We start from the raw sequence: 20368 nt of genomic DNA on the forward strand, positions 1-20368 counted from the left end.
CCTATCCCATATATTTTTTTCCACCAACTTTCATAAACTCGTATTCTCTTTATAGGGCAACAAGTCCAAATCTTATCATTTGCATTTAGAAATCCTTAGAATTTCTGTTCTAACTTCTCACAATTAGATGTCTTCAAATACTAGAGGGAATGGGGGAGGAAAAAAGCAAGAAAAAAAAGATGGAAAAAAAAAGGTGCAGATTTTAGGAAAAAGGGGGAAATAATATTTTTTTAAAAACATGTTTCTATTATTCTTGGAATTCTCATGGAATTACGTTACCCTTAAAATGTCTTCAATAAGTAAGAAATTTTATATTGTTTTGCTAGCTGAATTAATTTCATAAAATATTTTCAGCTTCTCTGAAGTACTTACCAAAGTGACAGGCCCCACATCTTCACATACAAATCTTTGATGACATAAACGGACATAACAGTCTATGTTTTGGACATCTGAAATATTCACTGAAATGGTTTTTCTTGTTCTGTCCACATTATAAGCCATTTTGCTCACTGAAATTTACAACAAAGAAAAAACTGTCATTATAATGTTTTATATTTGTATTTTCTATAGCCAAAAATTATAGTGTCAATACAGGACAAGTTAATTGAAAACTTTAAATTTTATTTGGAATGTTAGTGTTATTTGTGTAGGAAATTTGATTTCAATAATTATTAAATGTTAGTGTACAATCTTATACAAATTTATCTGGAGTAAATATAAATAAAATTGTAATACCAACTGTCAACTCTTAAAGAATGCTAAAATGAAAATGTCTCTGATAAAAAATGTAGATAAAAATGGCTTTAACAGCAATCTTAACATGTCCAATTGGAAATAAGGGGTCAAATTAAGTAAAGTACTAAAAATCATACACATTTTGTAATAATTATTTTCTGTGTGTGAGTCAGTGTTACTCCTGGCAATTGCCAGAACAAGTCTCTGCAGTTTTTCTTGGCAGAAGTGGTTCACCATTGCCTTTTTTTCTTAGGACTGAGAGACACTAGCTCAAGTTCAGCCACCTAAGGTGGGACTAGAACTCTCAGTTACTGGCTTTCTAGCCTGATGCCTTTAACCATTACACCAAACTGCTTCTCCAATTATTACACACAGGCTTTTAATCACATTTATTTTTGATAAGGAAACTGCAAAACTCTCTAGTCTCAAGAGATATATGTGGAACTGTCTTTTTGAACTACCAGGTATTTAGCCATTGCTCTGTTCCCCATCTGATCAAAGAAAACACACATCAGATTTGGAAATCAGCTAAATGTAGGGTGAAAAGTACAACAAAGTTCAACTCAAAAAACCCACTAGCCAGTCTAGGACTTCCATGTTCAAGCTTGCCAGATTGTTCCATTGTTCTCCAGTTACTGGTTAGAAGGAAACTATAAACAGATACCAACAGTTTCCGTGCATTTGTAAGATATATATATATATATATATATATATATATATATATATATATATATATATATATATATATATATATATATATATATATATATGTAGATCTAGAGTCTCGGGTTTCTTCCCGCGTTCCTTTCATCTTCAGAAAGTTGTGGCGACGTTTCGACGAAATCCCATCCGTCATCATCAGGCCGGAGTGTTCCTCCTGCTGCTTCCAGGAGCAATGCGTGGTCTGGCTGTTCCTTTCCTTCCAACTGCCGGTGGGGCTGTGTTCTGACTGGGAGGAGGCGTGGCTGCTTTCTGATTGGGTGGGGGTGTCCTCCGACTGGGTGGAGGCGTGGTTGTCTTCTGATTGAGTGGAGGCGTGGCTGTCTTCTGATTGGGTGGATGCGTGGTTGTCTTCTGATTGGTTGGAGGCGTGGCTGTCTTCTGATTGGGTGGGGTGTGTTCTGAATGGGTGGGGTTTTTTGTTGTGTTGTAATATCCTGAGTGTTGTGATTTGGTGTCCTGAGGAGTGGGCTGTGTAGTGGCCTCCAGAGCTTTGGTTTGGCTCCGAGTTCGAGGACCTGCTATGTATCTCTGGTATGGGTCAGTCAGGTTCGTGTGTGCGTTCTTCTGCTTGGGTGATGGCACTTTTGCTTGACTTGTTCTGTCTTCTGTGTGGGAGAGTTTTTGTTCTGGGTGTGGATGAGTCTTGCTGGGGCTGGTGGCATTTGGGGTTGTTTGTTGGTTTTTTAAATCCTTGTTTGCTGAAATTCGTTTCTCTATCAATGCTGGTTTCCAAATGGCATGTAGGCGGGAGGTGTCGTCTCGCTTGTTCATACTGTCTGGGTGTTTTTCTATTTCAATGGCTTCTCTGATTATTCTGCTATTGAGATGTTCTATTTTGGCGATTGTTTTTGTACCTTCAAAATTGATGTTGTGTCCCGTAGTGTTTATATGTTGTACTAGTGAAGATGTGTGATCTTTCTTCTGTACTGAGTTCTTATGTTCTTCTACACGTACCTCTATTCTTCTGTTAGTCTGTCCGATGTATGTTGCTGGACAGGAGGCGCATGGGATTTGGTATATGCCCTGGTTTTCCAGTTCTATTTTGTCTTTGGGATTTCTCAGGATGGTTGATATCTTTCTGTCAGTGTTAAATGCGGTTTTGATGTTATGTTTGCGTAGTACTTTACTGATTTTGTCGGTTGTTCCTTTTATGTAGGGCAAGATGGCTCGTCCGTTGTTCTGTTCTTCTTCTTGGATGTTTTTCTGTTTCGGAGTCCCCTGCTGAATCATATTGGTGATTTTGTTTTTTTGGAACTTGTTTGCTGTCAATAAGTCTGTCAGGGTGTGTAGTTCTGTTTGTATATGTGTTTCAACTGCAAGGCGTCTGGTTCTTGTTATTAGTGTTTTGGCTACTGAATTTATTTGTGCTGGGTGATGATGTGATTGCGCATTGAGGTAACGGTTGGTGTGTGTTTTCTTTCGGTAGACTGTGTGTCCTAGGGTGCCGTTTTGTTTTTTGTATATAAGTACATCCAGGAAAGGTAACTGGTTGTTTGTTTCAATCTCCATGGTGAATTTTATTTTGGGATGTAGGCTGTTCAGGTGTGTTAGGAAGTTTTCTAGCTCCTTTCTTCTGTGGGGCCAGATCACGAAGGTGTCATCCACATATCTGAGCCACAGTTTTGGTTTGTTTGTAGTCTTTTCCAGAGCGTTAGTTTCAAATTCTTCCATGAAAAGGTTGGCAATAACTGGTGATAGAGGGGATCCCATTGGTGCGCCTTCTATTTGTTTGTATCTCTGGCCTCTGTGTATGAAGTATGTGTTTGATAAGCAGTGTTCTGCTAGTTCTATAATATGGTTTGGTGGTTGGTATTTGCTTCTTATTGTTGATAGAGCTTCTTGGACTGGCACCTGGGTGAATAGTGATACCACATCGAAGCTGACTAGCAAGTCTTTTTGGTCTATCTGTAGATTTTTCACTAATTCTATAAAGTGGTATGAGTTTTGGACATATGAAGCTGCCATTTCTGCTTGAGGTTGTAATTGTTTTGCTAGGTATTTAGCTAAGTTTTGTAGTGGTGAGCCTATAGAACTTACTATGGGTCTTAGTGGGATTCCATCTTTGTGTATTTTGGGGAGGCCATATAGTTTTGGGCATCTGGATGACTTCTCCCTAGGAATGATTGTTTGTTGGGTTTCTTGGCTTATAGAAGTTGATTTTATCTTTTTCTTGGTGGTCTTTTCTAGATAGGTTGTGGGATCTGTATATATAGGTTTGTATGTAGTTTCTTTGAGTAAGTTGGACAGTTTCTCTTCATAGTCTGATGTGTCCATTACCACTGTAGCATTGCCTTTATCTGCTGGTAGTATGATTATGCTGTTGTCTTTTCTTAGGTTTTGCAATGCTACTTGTTCTTCTTTTGTTAGGTTGCTTTTGGGTGGTTTGCTTGTGCATAGGATGTGGGTGACTTCATGTCTGACTTGGTCTGCTTCATCTGCATTGAGTTTAGTTAAGCTGGTTTCAGCTCCACATATGATGGTTTCTGTGGGAATTTTCTTTGGTGCAACAGCGAAGTTGAAACCTTTTGCTAGGACGTTTGTTTCTGCTGTTGTTAGTCTTCTGTGGGAGATGTTATGCACTACTTGTTGTAGATGTTGTTGTGATGTGGTTGTTTGGTTGTTGTAGTTCTCTAATTGTTTGAGTTTCTTTGAATGTCTGTTGTTTTTATAGATGGTCTCTGTTTCTGCTCTCCAAACTGCCAGTTGTTTCACTTTGTCCCATAGTATCGGGTGAATAATGTTGCTGAGTTTGAGATGTAATGTTAGTAGGTCAGTAGGTTAGTAGACGGATGGGATTTCGTCGAAACGTCGCCACAACTTTCTGAAGATGAAAGGAACGCGGGAAGAAACCCGAGACTCTAGATCTACACATACAGACACCCGCGAGAATCTACGAAAACAAATATATATATATATATATATATATGTATATATATATATATATGTATATATATATTAATGTACTAACAGCCAATGGATTCCAAAGAAACACGATTACCAACTTAATCCGAAGAGAGACACCCACAAAAACCCAAGACAGAGAACAAGAAAATGGCAAAGCCCTCCTCCCATACTTAAAAGGGACCACAGACAGAATCAGCAAGGTCCTCCAAAAATACAACATCAAAACAGCATTCTACACAGACAGAAAAATATCCACCATCCTAAGAAACCCCAAGGACATAATTGGTTTAGAAAACCAAGGAGTATACGAAATCCCAAGCACCATCTGCCCCACCACATACATCGGACAGACCAACAGAAGAATAAGTGCACGCATTGAAGAGCACAAAAACTCGCTCAGAAAAGGAGAACAAACTTCATCCCTGGTCCAACACTTTGAAGCCACGGGACATGAAATTGATTTTAAAAAAACCAAAACTATCGCCAAAATTGAACATTTTAACAACAGAATAATCAGAGAAGCCATTGAGATAGAAAACCAAAACCAAAACTATCGCCAAAATTGAACATTTTAACAACAGAATAATCAGAGAAGCCATTGAGATAGAAAAACGCCCCCACAGCATAAACAAACGAGATGATACCTCTCGCCTACCAACCATTTGGAAACCCGCCTTGATTGACAGACGAGTCCCAACCACCAAGAAGGATAGACCCAAACTCATGATAACACCACATGACATCACCACCACACAACCATTCAAAAAGCAAATCCGAACCCACAATGATAACGAGGCACAACCACAAAACAGAAACCTAACTACAGCTGCAATATCAGCCACTTTAAACCCCTCCAAACCACACAATAAGCAAACTGACACCCACTGTAAAAACATGGCACCACCACAAACACAAAGCCGAACAAAAGCAGCACAACTCACCAGCTCAGATCTAAGGCTGGCAGCTGAGACCAGCCCATCCACTCAAAACACCCCCCCACCCAATCAGAACACACCCACCATTCAAAACACACTCCCACCCAATCAGAACACACTTAATCCCCCACCCAATCAGAGCACACCTCCACCCACAGAACACACCCCCTCTGGCAGTTTAAAAAAGAGGAACAAACAGCCACATGCTTCTCCCAGAAGAAGAAACAGAAGCCACCAGCCTGATGATGACGGATGGGATTCCGTCGAAACGTCGCCCCTACACCTACATGGGGAAAAACCCGAATAACCAAAGATCCACATATATATATATATATATATGTATGTATATATATATATATATATATATATATATATATATATATATATATATATATATATATATATATATATATGTGTGTAAATTACTAACAAAGAATTAAAGGGAAACTGAAATGCATTTCTGACTCATTAGTCGTCATCAGCCAGCCATACCCTTCTGAGATTCGAACCATGGGCTGATTGCATATGAGGCAGTGTTATTTGCCTCTAAGCCACAAGGTCTCTCTCGCTCTGTTAGCTTTTTTTCTGCAAGGGAAGATATGTTTCAAATGTTAACTCTTTAGATTACCTTGCTAGGCCCCAAACATGGGGCAAATCTTTATTTCCTGTTTTCAGCCTATCTTGAAGGCTATCGAACAGGCAGTAGTCACACCGGACAATTCCTATATTTGTGTAAATTACTAACAAAGAATTAAAGGGAAACTGAAATGCATTTCTGACTCATTAGTCGTCATCAGCCAGCCATACCCTTCTGAGATTCGAACCATGGGCTGATTGCATATGAGGCAGTGTTATTTGCCTCTAAGCCACAAGGTCTCTCTCGCTCTGTTAGCTTTTTTTCTGCAAGGGAAGATATGTTTCAAATGTTAACTCTTTAGATTACCTTGCTAGGCCCCAAACATGGGGCAAATCTTTATTTCCTGTTTTCAGCCTATCTTGAAGGCTATCGAACAGGCAGTAGTCACACCGGACAATTCCTATATTTGTGTAAATTACTAACAAAGAATTAAAGGGAAACTGAAATGCATTTCTGACTCATTAGTCGTCAAGATAGGCTGAAAACAGGAAATAAAGATTTGCCCCATGTTTGGGGCCTAGCAAGGTAATCTAAAGAGTTAACATTTGAAACATATCTTCCCTTGCAGAAAAAAAGCTAACAGAGCGAGAGAGACCTTGTGGCTTAGAGGCAAATAACACTGCCTCATATGCAATCAGCCCATGGTTCGAATCTCAGAAGGGTATGGCTGGCTGATGACGACTAATGAGTCAGAAATGCATTTCAGTTTCCCTTTAATTCTTTGTTAGTAATTTACACAAATATAGGAATTGTCCGGTGTGACTACTGCCTGTTCGATAGCCTTCAAGATAGGCTGAAAACAGGAAATAAAGATTTGCCCCATGTTTGGGGCCTAGCAAGGTAATCTAAAGAGTTAACATTTGAAACATATCTTCCCTTGCAGAAAAAAAGCTAACAGAGCGAGAGAGACCTTGTGGCTTAGAGGCAAATAACACTGCCTCATATGCAATCAGCCCATGGTTCGAATCTCAGAAGGGTATGGCTGGCTGATGACGACTAATGAGTCAGAAATGCATTTCAGTTTCCCTTTAATTCTTTGTTAGTAATTTACACAAATATAGGAATTGTCCGGTGTGACTACTGCCTGTTCGATAGCCTTCAAGATAGGCTGAAAACAGGAAATAAAGATTTGCCCCATGTTTGGGGCCTAGCAAGGTAATCTAAAGAGTTAACATTTGAAACATATATATATATATATATATATGTATGTATGTATGTATATATGTATGTATGTATATGTATATATATATATATATATATATATATATATATATATATATATATATATGTGTGTGTGTGTATATATATATATATGTATATATATATATGTATATGTATATATATATATATATATATAAAAGCATAATAATAATCATTACCTTCAGCTCTTATTTAGAACATAGAATAATAGAATTGGAAGGGACATCGGAGATCTTCCAGTCCAAACCCCTGCTTGAGCAGGAAACCCTATATTATTTCAGACAAATGGTTATCCAGTCTCTTTTTGAAAGCCTCCAGTGATGGAGCACCCGCAATTTCTGAAGGCAAGCTGTTCCATTGGTTGATTGCTTTCACCATTAGGAAATCTTTCTTTAGTTTTAGGTTGCTTTTCTCCTTGGTTAGTTTCTAATCATTATTTCTTGTCTTGCCTTTTGGTGCTTTGAAAAATAGTTTGATTCCCCATCTTTGTAAGAGCTCCTCAAATATTAGAACAGTGCTATCATGTCACCCCTAGTCATTCTTTTCATTAGGCTAGACATATCCAATCCCAGCCCCCTCATCTTTTTTGTTGCTCTTCTCTGCCCTCTTTCCACTCTTTGCATTTAGTTATCACAGGTTCTAGTTTACTAAATCACTTCTAAGTTAGCACATACTGTAGTAAACCATTTGATTAATGGAATTTGAACAACATCTTTTAGCCAGATTTTATCTAAATTAGGCAACAATTGGTCTATAATTCTTTCCTTTGAATCTTAGAAATGGGGAATGCGGATGCTAGAACAGCTAGTTGTGGAAACAAAAATCTCATTCAATGATGGCAGGACTATATGGAAAGTAGAACCTCTGCAAAACAAATTGCCCTTGGAATTCATCAACTCAGGGAGAATTTCTGCTCGAGAAACGAGATGAGAGGGCTTGTACTAGAAAAATCTCTCCTTTTCATTATTTTTAGAGGAATTGGACCCAACCTTGATGCACAGCTTTTGTCTTTGGAACCCTGATTTTCTTAGTAGGTTGTGCTACTCCTGCATTTCAGTCCTCATTGTGTCCTATTTCTGGACCCCTTGATTCAACTCCAGATGGCCAGCTTCAGAAGAAAAAGAATTGAAGAACTGGTTTTCAAGTGTCAAGCTGAATTTGATAGATAATTCCCATGTGTCCTTGTTGAAATATTTAATAGACTACTGAATACTGTATGCTACTGTTTTAAATCTCGGAGACCTCAACTTACCAAAACAATCTGGAATATTTTTTCCCACATCATTGTTTCTGCAGTCTACAAAAAAAAACAGATTTTCAACTTGTTTATTTTCTTAAGACATCTGCTGTTTTATTTTCATGAAGGATGGTCAGAAGTCAGTAGAAATCCCTTAATAGTATACAGATTACAAATATTTAATTGATTCAGTTATAATATACTGTATATAAGGGATTTAATTGGAGTGACAATCTGCTTCTAAGTCTATGTGTGTAAGAGAGAGAGAGAGAGAGAGAGAGAGAGAGAGAGAGAGAGAGAGAGAGAGAGAGAGAGAGAGAGAGAGAGAGAGAGAGAGAGAGAGAGAGAGAGACTAGATTCACACATTGTGCTAAGACATTGTGTCATCGCTTTGATTTTGGAGAAGAGTGCTTTGTGAACCTAATGAGGTGGCTTATTTAAGCCATTATAGAAACACAACAGTGTGATTGTGGGACTTCCTGGAGGGAGAGAAGAAAGGAAAGAAGGAGTAATGAATTTGCTCAAACCTGGAGGTTTGAGGGTTCTGCACAGTATCTTGACTGTACACAACACTGCACTTTTCTGTACAGAGAGCTCTGATGTCATTCCTGGGATCAGTTTAGGCCACTTTAGGCATTGAGCTAGAACAATATAAATTTATATTTTTATTACAATTTTAATCTTTTTTTAATTTAAATTAATAATTTCCCCCTTTCTGGTTCTTATTTTTCTGGCAGAAGACGAGACTTTAGGTCAAACAAATTTATTGGAATTTTTTTCCTGACAATACATTTTTAATAAACCAGTGCTTACTTCTAGTAATCACCTTGTTCCTTTCTAAGTGCTTGCAAATACATGACTTGATTTTAAGTGCCTGCGCTGCTGGCTGCCAGTCCACAAGACAGCAAGCTGGATATTTGCCAGAGTTCAGCACTATGGAAACTCAGGCAGAACTTGTTTAGAAGAGCACTTTTTACCAATATACACACTCATCTGTCACAGGCCATGCAAGCCACACTCACAGACTTGGCACAAGTCAACACCAGGAATCCAGTATATAAGTGACAAATCCAAGGCCTAATGAAATGGAATCCAGAGTTCTAAGCATGGCACAGCAAAGTGAATGTGACAGAAGTGAGGCTTGAATAGTTATTCTGTTTTCAGGAATGAAGCTAATAAACCAGCCATGCTGAGTTTCTTTAGTACACAGCTAAGGGACGCGGTGGCTCAGTGGGTTAGGACGCTGAGCTTGTCGATCAGAAGGTCGGCAGTTTGGCGGGTCGAATCCCGAGTGCTGCCTAACAGAGTGAGCGCCTGTTACTCGTCCCAGCTTCTGCCAACCTAGCAGTTCGAAAGCATGTAAAAATGCAAGTAGAAAAATAGGGACCACTACGGTGGGAAGGTAACAGCGTTCCGTGCGCCTCTGGCGTCTAGTCATGCCGGCCACATGACCACGGAGACGTCCTCGGACAAGCTCTGGCTCTTCGGCTTTGAAACGGAGATGAGCACCGGCCCCTAGAGTCGGAAACGACTAGCACGCATGTGCGGGGGAACCTTTACCTTTACCTTTTAGGGCAGTTTACTCCTCAGGATTCTTATGTTGGCTTCTTGGCAGAACTTTCAGATCTACAGAGTCCTGCTCTCTGTTGTAGAATTGTTATCATGTATCTCTCCCTATGACTGGGTGGTTGAACTGTCAGTTGGTGCAGTTAAGGAGGCCTGGGGACTTAGTAGGCCTGATTCAACCAGAATGGACTCATTCGCCTCACCACTATTGGCCTCACCTAAGTCAATTGTCCATAGATGAACCTGATTCTACTTCCTCTCTATCCTCCTTATCAGAAATATGTCCATCAGGGCCATAATGTGATTCTTTTCTAGGACAGTGTTTCTCAATCTTGGCAACTTTAAGATGCATGGATTTCAACTCCCAGAATTCTCCAGCCAGCTATGAATTCTGAGAGTTGAAGTCCATACATCTTAAAGTTGGCAAGGTTGAGAATCACTGTTCTAGGATTTTCCTAAGTGTTGATGTCAAGTTGATTGGTTTATAGCTTTCTGGGTCCACTTTGTCCCTTTTTCAAAGATTGTTAGCTCTTCAATCTCCAGGCACTTCTCCTGTACTCTAGAAGTTTTCAAAGGACAATGATAGGTGGAGGACAAAATCAAGTATATCTTCTCCACAACCAGTCAGATTTGTGCTTCCTAACTAAAGGAACAGATTACAACAAGGCAAACTGCATCTAAAATTCTTAGTGAAAAAAAGCCTCTTTCCCCCATTATTGGCTTGACTTCACTTCAGTGGAAAAAACTAGACTGCAGAATGAGAAAATTCAGATGTGCAAGTTGCCACATCCAGCAATTCCAAAAGCAGTGTGTTAGCAAAAGTCTCTTTCAGCGATCAGAACTGCTAGAGGAGGCCTCAAAGCCCAGGTGGAGCAAAGGAAAGTGGCTAGTTTGACATTAAAACCTGGTTGCAGGGGTGTTGAGGACATGTTGCATTGTGAAACAGCTTCTGGAACTTTGCATAAACCTTCACAGAAGCAAAACGTCCCACCACAGCTTTTCACAGCCTTTAACAGCTATTTCAAAAAGCAATGGTACCGGTATATATACAAATAAGCTAAAAACATATAGTAAACATATAGTAAAACATATAGTAAAAATGATATCTATTTTTATTTTCATCAAATGAATGTCACAGGAATATAGTCACAGGAATAAATGTTTGAGCTCCTATACCACAGTTTTAAGATCACAAGTTACTTAAGCACAAGATAATTTGCTCTGTTACTAGTAATATAAAAATAAAATGGACATCCTATAATTTAAAAGTAGATATCTGTTTGATTAAAAGTTGATTTTTTTCTTCTTATTGTACTGACATGAAACCCTAAATTGAATATGAAGGTAACTGGATTTTTGCTGGTAAACTACAAGTTGTTCTTCACGTGCCTAGGGGATTTCTGATACAACACCAACTTTTAGATAACAAAGTACTCTTGTTACACTTAAGTAACAGCTATTAATTCAATATCCTGATCTTAAGGCATGGTCTAAAGCAGGGGTATCAAACTGCTGGCCTGCGGGCCAGATGTGTCATCCAGAAGCCACGCCCACTCCATTACCGACAATGGAAAAAAGGCTCTGATATGTTGCACAACAACATGTGAAATCGTGAGTTTGACATGTCTGGTCTAAACCAAAGTTCCCCAACCTTTTCAGTTTTGTGAACTATTGGGGGAAGAGGGGATGGTTCCACTTGTGTGGCAGGCAAACGCACGCACAGCTCCATTTGATTGTGGAGATGCTGCAACATTTGTAAGTGTGAGTACCAACTATCAATTACTTCTTTCAGTGTTTTTGTAACTTCAAACAGTTGCTAAACAAATGGTTGTAAATCAGGGGCACCTGTACTGATATTTGTGTTAGCATCATCTTCATTTTAGTGTTAGCATTAGCATAAACATGCAAGTGCACACACCTGCAAGGATGTACATGCACAAGTTCAACATTTTTTAATGTTTCCTACCTTCAACATAATATTCTTGAATCTGTTTAACTCCACAATAATTTGGAATTGTTGTCATGGTTACGTAAAGATGTTGTCCCACACTGACTTCAAAGCAATTAAATTGTATTTTCACCTGTTTGCATCAAAAGAATATTCAGTTTAGACACTACTTCACAAAATGAGAGTGCAAGGAAACATGGATTCCACTAAAATGATTTTTCAAATGTATTAATGTTATGTTTCATTTTTATTTTATTTTTTCACCCTGAATAATTCTAGAGGATAGAACTAAAATGTCCTGACAGTGAGAACAATTAATCAGTGGAACGGTTTACCTCCAGAAGTTGTGGATGCTCTATCACTGGAGGTTTTAAAGAAGAGATTGGAAAACTATTTGTCTGAAATGTACAGAGTTTCCTGCCTGAACAGGGGGTTGGACTAGAAGATTTCCAAGGACCTTTTCAACTCTGTTATTCTGTATTTATTAATTTCCTAGATTTCACTTAATTATGTTCTCAGTTTCCAAAGACTATCCTGTTTCAAGAAATGTAATGATAACATTCCAAATGTAACCCATAACTCAGAGTTTTCACAGTCAGGACTATCCAGCAATCTACTTGAGATTGTAGGAGTTCTGCCCTCCTGTTAGAACTTGCCCATCCACTGAAGATCCAGGAAGCAACTCTTAACTCCTTCATTAAAGCAAACATGATTGGGCTCATGAGCAAGAACCTTGGTTGTATTTTATATTAAACTCACAGATTTGGATTATGATAAAATAGTACTGTTTCTAATATAGAAATATTAATATATGAAGGCATATACTTTTTTCATTCTCTTTTATTTTATTCAAAAGAAAGTTAAGATTCCAAACTCCCAAAAATCCAAAAAAGAGGAAAAAAACAAAAACAAACATAAAAAGGCATATCTTTATAACTTCTATAACTTTAAATGGGACTCCTATCTGTGAATCCACAAACAAGCCATAAAGAATAGAAAAGGATTTAATTGAAATTTTTAAAAAGTTGCATTGCAACATTGGCTCTGATTTAGCTTTCTTTGCAGGAAGCTAGCCATAAGTAAACACTGTTGGCCTTAGATCTGGGTTTGTATTTCTTATTCCCTCATGAATCAAATGCCATATCCAAGCAATTCATCTAGGCCCAGATGAGCATATGGATATAGATGTATATACCAATAGTATCTACCTTGTTTGAGGAAATGTTCAAACCTTTACCCATGAATCAATATGACAGTATTTTCATGAGGTATAAGCTTTTCTGGAAAATCCCTTTCTGCAGTAATATTTCCTAGCCATAATATATATATATATTCATTGCTTTTTTCCAAAAAGAAGTCTGTAAAAAAATATAGATATCAGGAACTAACCGATTAAATTAGCTGTCCTTTTGAAACAAGAAAGAGGTTCACAATATTTTCAGTTAAAAAATGAAGTGAGCAATGTTGGATGTAATTAGGTTTCTGGGGAATAATGGTTTGATTTATGTTTCTTAGGGATATTCTTTTAAATAAATCCATATGGGAGCAGTGGCATGCAATATTCTTAGCCCACACATAGTCATCATACTAACGTTCTTAGCACATGCAGACAATCCTCTCTGAGCCAGACAGTAATCAGTCAGTGAATGTGGAAACGAATTTGAACCAATTCTTGTCCTTTTCTACTAATGTTGGGGATCCTGTTTTAAATAGTTTAAATATCTTCATTCTCACTTTGGCCAGGCAACCATTTGGCTGATATAATACTGTGGATAATAAACTAAAATGCCAGAACTGAGTAGAATGGATTGTTGTTGTTAGCTGCGAAGTCGTGTCCGACCCATCGTGACCCTATGGACAATGTTTCTCCAGGCCTTCCTGTCCTCTACCATCTTCTGGAGTCCATTTAAGCTCACACCTACTGCTTCAGTGACTCCATCCAGCCACCTCATTCTCTGTCGTCCCCTTCTTCTCTTGCCCTCAATCTTTCCCAGCATTAGCCTCTTCTCCAGTGAGTCCTTCCTTCTCATTAGGTGGCCAAAGTATTTGAGTTTTAGCTTCAGGATCTGGCCTTCTAAAGAGCAGTCAGGGTTGATCTCCTCTAGGACTGACCGGTTTGATCGCCTTGCAGTCCAAGGGACTCGCAGGAGTCTTCTCAAGCACCATAGTTCAAAGGCCTCAATTTTTTGGTGCTCGGCTTTTCTTATGGTCCAACTTTCACTGCCATACATTGCAGCTGGGAAGACCATAGCCTTGACTATACGCACTTTTGTTGACAGGGTAATGTCTCTGCTTTTTAGTGTGCTGTCTAGATTTGTCATGGCTTTCCTCCCAAGGAGCAAGCATCTTTTAATTTCTTGGCTACAGTCCCCATCTGCAGTGATCTTGGAGCCCCATCTGCAGTGATCTTGGAGCCCAGGAAAATAAAATCTGTCACTACCTCCATTTCTTCCCCATCTATTTGCCAGGAATTGAGAGGGCCGGATGCCATGATCTCCTTCTTCACTCTCAACAAGAGGCTCTTTAGTTCTTCTTCACTTTCTGCCATTAGAGTGGTATCATCTGCATATCTTAGGTTGTTGATATTTCTTCCGGCAATCTTAATTCCAACTTTTGATTCATCTAGCCCTGCCTTTCTCATGATGTGCTCTGCATATAAGTTAAATAGGCAAGGCGACAGTATACAGCCTTGCCGGACTCCTTTCCCAATTTTGAACCAATCAGTGGTTCCGTGTCCAGTTCTCACTGTTGCTTCTTGGCCCGCATATAGGTTTCTCAAGAGACAAATAAGATGATCTGGTACACCCATCTCTTTAAGAACTTGCCAGAGTTTGTTATGATCCACACAATCAAAGGCTTTAGCATAGTCAATGAAGCAGAAGTAGATGTTTTTCTGGAACTCTCTAGCTTTCTCCATGATCCAGCGTATGTTAGCAATTTGATCTCTAGTTCCTCTGCCTCTTCGAAATCCTGCCTGTACTTCTGGTAGTTCTCGATCCACATACTGCTGGAGTCTAGCTTGTAAGATTTTAAGCATAACTTTACTAGCATGAGAAATGAGTGCAATGGTGCGATAGTTTGAACATTCTTTGGCACTGCCTTTCTTTGGAATTGGAATGTAAACTGATCTTTTCTAATCCTGTGGCCACTGTTGAGTTTTCCAAATTTGCTGGCAAATTGAGTGTAGCACTTTTACTGCATCGTCTTTTAAGATTTTGAATAGCTCAGCTGGAATACTGTCACCTCCACTAGCTTTGTTGTTGCTCAGCTTTTCTAAGGCCCACTTCACTTCACATTCTAGGATGTCTGGCTCGAGGTCAGTGACCACCTCATTGTGATTATCAGGGACGTTAAGCTCATTCTTGTATAGTTCTTCTGTGTAATTTTGCCATCTCTTCTTAATCTCTTCTGCCTCTGTTAGGTCCCTGCCATTTTGGTCCTTTATCATGCCCATTTTTGCATTGAACGTTCCCTTCATCTCTCCAATTTTCTTGAAAAGATCTCTGGTCCTCCCTATTCTATTGTTTTCGTCTATTTCTTTGCACTGTTCATTTAAGAAGGCATTCTTATCTCTTCTAGCTATTATCTGGAATTCTGCATTCAACTGGGCATATCTTTCTTTTTCTCCCTTGCCTTTCACTTCCCTCCTTTCCTCAGCTATTTGCAAAGCTTCCTCAGACAGCCATTTTGCTTTTTTCCATTTCTTTTTCTTTGGGATGGTGAGTGTAACACTTTTACTGCATCGTCTTTTAAGATTTTGAATAGCTCAGTTGGAATACTGTCACCTCCACTAACTTTGTTGTTGCTCAGCTTTTCTAAGGCCCACTTCACTTCACATTCTAGGATGTCTGGCTCAAGATCAGTGACCACCTCATTGTGATTATCAGGGACATTAAGCTCATTCTTGTACAGTTCTTCTGTGTAATTTTGCCACCTCTTCTAGATAGCTTCTAATCTAAAAATAACTTCCAGCGCCAACACTGGAGATTGGAAGCTATGATGATGGCAAAATAATGTTACACAAATGTCATGATCCCATTACACAATGATATGAGTCACTGGCATAATGCTGTCACAGCACAGTTGACAGTTTTCCCTCTTGACTCTTCTCATGGGCCTCACAAGGACCAATCTTCATAGCCATCATTATGCAGTTACCCTCAGCACCATCCATTCATCTTTTCCAGTCTATAACATTGGTGGCATGGGATGTTTGCAGGGCTGAAGCAGCAAGTGGTGAACTATCTCCTTTCCTGCAAAGCTACTTCTTTTATCTTTGCCCCTGGGGAACTAAACAATGTTGTTGATATCTTATCCCAGTGCCTGGAAGCTGTGGGAGGTCTGAATGGAGAATGATAAACTTCAAGTGAACTCTGGCAAGACTGGGTTCTTTGGGCCTTCTGGATATGATATTTTCCCATTTTTGGTACTGGATGGGGTAGCGCTCTCTAATATATGGCCTGGAGTTTTTCTAGATTCATATCACAACTGTTGCTTGAAGAGCAAGTGGCAGCGGTGATTAGGAGGGGTTTTGCACAGCTTCATATTGTGTATCAGTTGCACCCTTTGCTGAATTGCAAGGCTCTACTCCCAGTCACCAGTGCTCTGGTTGCTTCCAGAGTAGGTTACTGTAATGCCCTTTGCATGGGAATTCCCTTCAAAAGTATCTGACAGTTTCAATTGATGTGGAATACAGCTGGACGGATAGCTGTATGTGTGTCCTGTGAGCTGAATTGGCTGCCTCTTTGTTTTTGAATGCAATTCAAGGTGCTGGTTTTCACATTTAAAGTCCTACATGGCATGGGGCCAGGTTATTTAAGGGACCACCTTTTCCCGATCACATCTACCCATCCCATCATATCCATCAGGGTTGTGTTGCTGGTCCCATCTGCTTTCATCTGATGGGACCCAGACGGCATGCTCCTGCGTTGTAGAACATCATCCCACTGCCCGAAGGTGATGTTAACCCATCTCGGTTAATCTTTCAGAAAACCCTGAAAATGTAACTTTTCCAGCTGCCTTGGGAATCCCATGGAAAACTGCATTATTATTATATTGTGCTTGGGTGCACGTTCTTCACCAATCTTGCTTTCATTTATCTTTTAAGCTTTTTTAAAATAGCCGTAGCATTATTTTAAGTGTTGGTATGCTGCCCAGAATCACATTCAGTGAAATGAGCTGCCATATCAATTTATTAAATAAATAAATAAATACAGTACATCTTGATTTTTCTGCAGTCTCAGCAATAGCTGACAAAAAAATATATATAAGGAGATGGTCTGCAAGGGAAGATCCACAAATCTTCCTATTTGTAATGGTCTGCAGGAATGACCTTGGAAGACAGAAGGAAGAGTCACAGCTTAGCCAACAGTCAAATAAGAGAAATCTGAGTTCAAAGGAAGTGTCAGGGTAGACAAAGCACATCAGAAGGGACTCTCTTTAGTATTTGGGAGAGTAAAAGTAAAAGACAGAAACTTATAAACTTGCAAGATTCTGTTAGTGTAACCTTCAACTAAAGATAGTTTGAATACTTATGGTTGGTATTTTTTTTTGTTTGAACTACCTACCAAAAGGCTGACTCTATCCCATTCTGTTCTGTAAATAACTTCATAGCTTTATAAAATGAGAAAATCTTTACCTCTGAACATACAATTTTGCCCTATCAGCTTAAAAGGGGAAAAAAATCACTTCCAGACCTTACATTGAGGCACACCATATCACCTTCTTTCTAGACTATTTAAATTTAGCTCTAATAAAATAACAGAAACAACAGAAATCTTTTACCTTATTTCCCTCAGGATGGGCATTTTCCCCCCGGGAAATCTTCACGTTCACACACTTGGATTTTTGAGTAACCATCAGGAAATAGCAAATTCGAACACCATAAGTATTTTCTGAAAATAGTGTAGAAATAAATGCAAATACAGAATTCAAAGAAACAAACTTTTAAGGGAAGGAATTATTACTCACTTCCAATAGACTATTGTGAAAAAGGGGGGAAACCCTTTATAAATGAACCATAGAAATAAAAAGCCCTCTGAATCAAATAGCATAAATTTTAGAACATGTAGGCTAATCAAAGATGAACACCTCACTTTTGAAAGTTGAAATGCTCCTCAATCAAAGTTCTACCAAACAAAATGTAGAAGAAAACAGCTATAGGTCTGCTTTTTAATTCTACTTTCATGGTGCTAAAGTGTATTAGTTGCCAATTCCTGTAAATGCCAATCTAGTTTGATCAAATCCAGGGCTTTTTTTTCTCATAGAACGCTCAGAACGGCGTTCCGGCACCTTTTTTGGATGAAACCTTGTAGGGTAGGCAAGGCGGGTTCCGGCACCTTTTTCTTTTGCAAAAAAAGCACTGATCAAATCCATTAAGGTCAATGTTGATTAGACAGATGCCTGTCCTACTTTCATATCTCCTTCATCTCCACTAAAATTTCTGCTAGAGAAAGTTTTTTCATAGATTCCTATATGGAACCATGCAACTGGGAATATTGATTTACAGTATTTTGTTTGCTGCACAAAAACAACTCCTATTGTTTTCTTTGATGCAGTAGCTTTCTTGATTTCTTTCCAGTTGCATTCATTCAATTTTAAATTGTAGTTTCTTAATGGCACTTGGAGGCATCTTAAGAACCCAAGGAATATTCTCCCATTGTAACTAAGCTGAAACCCACACTGTTGAACTTTACATTGTTTTAAATTGCCTCAGTATATACTGATGTGATCACAAGATGGCAGTAAACGATACAACAATCCCCATCCCTTTGCTGCTCTCTAGTGATCATCCATATTCTTGCATTTTAAATTTGGTAGTGTTAATTATGATGCAACCTATTGGCACTATACACACAAACACACACACACACACTCCAAGAGAATATTTTGCATCAAGACCGGCTTGTGTGTACAAGCAAATGTGTATAAAAGCTTGTGTGTAGCAAAACAAATATGCACTCTTTACCCTTTTTACCAATATTGTGATGGAAGCCCTATCTGACAGGATTATCTCAGGACCCAAAGAATGCCCTGGGTTTCTCCTTCTCTCATATGCAATAATTCTCCAGGAATTTGCATGTGAGTTCTTCCTAAATCTCTCTAGAGAGCTAGAAATAAAGCTGGGATTTTCTACACATGCTCTTCCACCGAACAAGAGCTTTCAGTTATTATCCACATTCCCTATGAAATCTTCTGATTTACCATTAAGTTGCAGGTTTGCCTTGACACTTAAGTGGAGAGAGCAATGCCTCTGATCTTCACACTTCATTGTGGTCCCAAGCTTCATGTTTTTAAAATTGACTGGAGAAAGGGAAGCAGGTGCAGGACGGCAGAAACTGCTCACAACCTCTGCTGTAAAAGTAAGAAATATATGTGGCTCTGTGCAAAAAGAAACTTGAAACAGCTCAATAATAACTTAATAATAACTTAAATCATTTGTGCAAAAAACAAACTTGAAATAGCTAAACAATAACTTAAATCATTGAAGAAAAACTCAGCAGGTGATCATCCCTCATACACTAATAGGAGAGGCATTCACTAGTCCAGGGGTAGGCAACCTCGGCTCTTTTATGACTCATGGACTTCAACTCCCAGAATTCCTGAGTCAGCTATGCTGAGTCAGCTATGCTGACTCAGGAATTCTGGGAGTTGAAGTCCATGAGTCATAAAAGAGCCGAGGTTGCCTACCCCTGCACTAGTCAAACAATGCACTATAGACATATACTTCATTCACATCTTCTAAAAAAACATGGTAAAGATTTCCCCTGTCCAGCCAATTCCAACTCAAAGGGGCTAGTTGTATAACCCATCAGTACATATGGTATTTTAATACAAAGGAGAATTTTGGATCAATCAAGAGTCTTTCCTCGGAGGAAGGAACTATAAGTTTATTGGCCCTAATGTCTTGGACCAATTTATGTTTTGACCAAATATCAGTACTGAGAAAGATGACTAGTGCACGAATCACCCACAGGCAAAATGGTTGACAGGGAGAAGATCTACTCCCATGCAGTACATGTGTTTGTATTAGTTCAAATCATTCTCGACTCCTGGCAGTTGCCTGGAGATGTATAATTGGTTACATTTTCAGAAGCAGTTTAGCATTACCTTCTGAGAGAGAGAGAGAGAGAGAGAGAGAGAGAGAGAGAGAGAGAGAGAGAGAGACTAGCGTAAAGTTATCCAGATGGCTTCATTCCTATGGGAGGAGTAGAACACATGGCCTCTTGGTTTCTAGCCTGGTGCCTTTAATCATTACACCAATCTGATTCTTAATTGTTTAATGAATGTACTCTTAAGTTATAAAATCAACTTGGAAATAAAAGACCCATTGGTTAAATGCTTCCCCTCCCTCCCATCCCCCCAAAATGAATAACAACAAATTAGGGCTGTGCTACCATTCTATGTATAGACTTATAGTCCAAAAATAGTTTCCAAATATAATTGAACTGTACAGAAGATTTTTTTAGATAATAAAATTATTC

At 38.9% G+C, this 20368-nt stretch overlaps 1 protein-coding gene across 1 annotated transcript in view; it reads right to left on the reverse strand.

The window, feature by feature from the left end:
• Positions 1-19155, reverse strand: part of IL17REL (interleukin 17 receptor E like) — a gene marked incomplete at both ends in the record, with an annotated part of 34916 nt that extends 15761 nt beyond the window's left edge. Inside the window, 4 exons of the mRNA XM_083366628.1 lie at positions 373-509; positions 11904-12018; positions 17670-17779; positions 19089-19155. Coding sequence (XP_083222754.1) covers positions 373-509; positions 11904-12018; positions 17670-17779; positions 19089-19155 — 429 coding nt within the window. The remainder of the gene's footprint in view (positions 1-372; positions 510-11903; positions 12019-17669; positions 17780-19088) is intronic.
• Positions 19156-20368: the final 1213 nt, after the last annotated feature.

This window comes from Vipera ursinii, assembly GCF_947247035.1.
Source record: "Vipera ursinii genome assembly, chromosome: 6".
In the NCBI taxonomy this organism is placed as follows: Eukaryota; Metazoa; Chordata; class Lepidosauria; order Squamata; family Viperidae; genus Vipera; species Vipera ursinii.